The following is a 2,731-nucleotide window of genomic DNA, read 5'->3' as shown; positions in this document are numbered from 1 at the left end:
GATATATGTTCTTATTGCTTCATTTGGTCATTTTTTTCTTACATTTAAACAAGCTCTTCCAAGATATTACCATTATTTGTGATGTCACTTATTAGTCTCTGCTCTTTATCTTATTTAGTTACTTCTATGAAATGCCTTTCCAATATGGATATTTGTGGCCAACCTTCTTTGAACTTACACATCTGAGAAATTTTTAAAAACTGGGCTGTAATATTTGAATAATATTTCAGAGTTCTATCCAGTCATCATATTTTTTTTTGCATACAATATGGCTATTAATGTTGATCTGATTCTTGCTCCCTGGTAGGTGATCTATTTTTTTCTTCTGGAAGATGTTAGAATTTTCTCTTTGTTGTTATCTGAAATTTCAGGTTTGATTTTTTTTTTCCCCCCCTTTCAGTGCCCAGTTTGTAATCTTTGAGTCCTTTTAGTCCAAGGTCATTTTCTTATTTTTTTAAATTTAGAGAAACTTACTCCATTACTGCTTTAAACATTTCCTCTTAATTACTGTGATTTTTCTCTCCTTCTGGAACTGTTATTATCTGCCTATTGACAGGTCTGTTCTCTTTATCTCTTAATTTTACCTTTGTATTTTCTATTTTTTATCCTTCCTGTTTCTTTCTGGGAGAATTTCTCAGTCTGATATTCCAAATTACTTATTCACTAAGCAAGTGTATTCATTCTATCAGAGTCCCTGGGTGACACAAATGATTAAGTGCTTGGAGCCAAAATGTTGGCTATTCTAGTCCCCCCAGAGGCACTTCAGAAGAAAGGCCTGGTGATCACCAGAAAAGCCAGCCATTGAAAACTCTACAGGGCACACTTCTACTCTGACACACAGAGGGTTGACTTTATTTCTTGGCCACTTGGTTCTTCTTAAAGATTATTTGTTATTGTTATATTCTACTAATAACTTCCCTCAGTTTTACGTAACAGCCAAATAAATTACAAAGCAAATTTATAAACATGATTTCAGCATTTTTTTTTTTACAAAATTACAGTTAATGTGGGATGTGGTTGTACTTTAAAACACTTAATATGATGTGGACTTTCCTGAAAAGGAAAGAGTGCCTGTGGATCCCAAGAAGTCAAACTGTTCATGTTCCTAATAGCGGCAGAATGTAAATGTAAAACGGGTGAATTAAAGAAGCAAAAACTAGGGACTTCAGGATTACACAGAGTGTGGCAATATTAATTTTCGATATTAGAGAGTTTTTTTTTTTTTTTTGGAAGAGTCTAATCTGAACAGGGATTTGATGGCAGTGTTCTGCCAAAATGATGTATTCCAGCCATTAAATTTAGGAAAGTCAAACTGTTTGGATCATTTTTTTCAAAAACACGCATTTTGCCTAGTTCTAGCTCAACTGTTTGGATGGCACACAAATGTAATGTGAGGAAACCGGTTCGCTACCAGTACACGAGCGTGTTTGTTTCTTCTCCCTCACGGTAACTAGAAATTACGTCAAAAAACAATGGCCTAAGTCAAAGATACAAACAAAAGTCTCACGAGACCCCCTTTACCTGAGAACAGGAAACTACCAGCCTTTCCTTCTTTAACAGTAAGTCGAACGTGTGCCCAGGTTGACAGGCTTCTCCTGTGCCTTCAACTCACCTCTCTCTGTGGAGACAACAGAAAGTCACCGCCCTCGTTTCCGGTCTCCAGTGTGCTCTTTCCGGCTTCTCTGTCTCCCGCCTGCCCGCCTGCCCAGTGTCTGCATCTCGTGCGTCCAGGTGTCCCGCGCGAGCTCCGCCTTTACTTGCCTTAACGCCTTAACTGCTGTTATTCGGGCCAGGCTCCAAGCCAGCTGAGCCATGTTCGTTCTTCTGCTCCTTCTCTCCGGACTTGGCCAGCTGCAGGCAGGCCTCAGTAAGTCCACAGACCTGCTCCGCCTCCCGTGCCTCCCCTAATCCAGGCTTCTGAGGGGCTTTGTTCCCTGAGGGGCCTGTACTTTCGGGCCAACTTCCAGGCATAAGTCCCTCTGCTGTCCCCACCCACTTTACCCGTGCCTCTTGCTTCAAGGTCTGTGCCTAAGAAGGTAGAGAGGCGGCCTCTGGGCAGAAAATCACTTCTCTCGGATGGTTTCTTTATCTGTAAAACGGACAAAAATGAAGTACGTGGCCTTATCCACATACGGAATTCTGCTATTCTAGGAATAACTGCATCATGATAAAGAAGGCGTTCTGTAATGGTTTCCTGATTTGACGACTGCCATCCTCCACCGGCTTGCTCCATTGAAAACAATAGATCACCCTGTATCCAATATTCTACCTCTCTTCCCTGCAAAATGATCTGGCTTTATTGATGCACCTGTGTTTTCTCATTTCCATGCCTCTTTACAACAGTGGATTTTGTTACTCAGTTAAGTTGAACTGTTTAACTGCCAGGGTGTGTGTGTGTGTGTGTGTGTGTGTGTGTGTGTGTGTGTGTGTGAGAGAGAGAGAGAGAGAATAAAAATTTGAGATGTTGACAAAGATTCAGACAAGGGTTCAGAAATTTGTAGGTTAAGAGTGACGAGAAAGGCAGTGGAAAGGGAGCATAGATGTATAAATTAAACAAAAGGAAAAAGAAAGACATTGATAATGTAGAGAAATGCAGAATTAGATTTAGAAATGGATAATGTAAGATCACAGGTATTAAAATAACATTGCTTATTTTTATTTTAGATTCTCATAAAACAATTCTGCACACCACAGTTCCTGAGAAGATTTCATCATCTGACAACAAAATGGA

At 39.9% G+C, this 2,731-nt stretch overlaps 1 protein-coding gene across 1 annotated transcript in view; it reads right to left on the bottom strand.

Annotated features, from left to right (window-relative positions):
* Positions 1-1,814, bottom strand: part of ADAM18 (ADAM metallopeptidase domain 18) — a 125,489-nt gene extending 123,675 nt beyond the window's left edge. Inside the window, exon 1 of the mRNA XM_004382137.1 lies at positions 1,642-1,814. Coding sequence (XP_004382194.1) covers positions 1,642-1,814 — 173 coding nt within the window. The remainder of the gene's footprint in view (positions 1-1,641) is intronic.
* Positions 1,815-2,731: the final 917 nt, after the last annotated feature.

This window comes from Trichechus manatus, unplaced genomic scaffold, assembly GCF_000243295.1.
Source record: "Trichechus manatus latirostris isolate Lorelei unplaced genomic scaffold, TriManLat1.0 scaffold00090, whole genome shotgun sequence".
Classification (NCBI taxonomy): Eukaryota; Metazoa; Chordata; class Mammalia; order Sirenia; family Trichechidae; genus Trichechus; species Trichechus manatus.
Note: the sequence above shows the minus strand (reverse complement) of the source record. Positions and strands in the feature narration are given on the sequence as shown.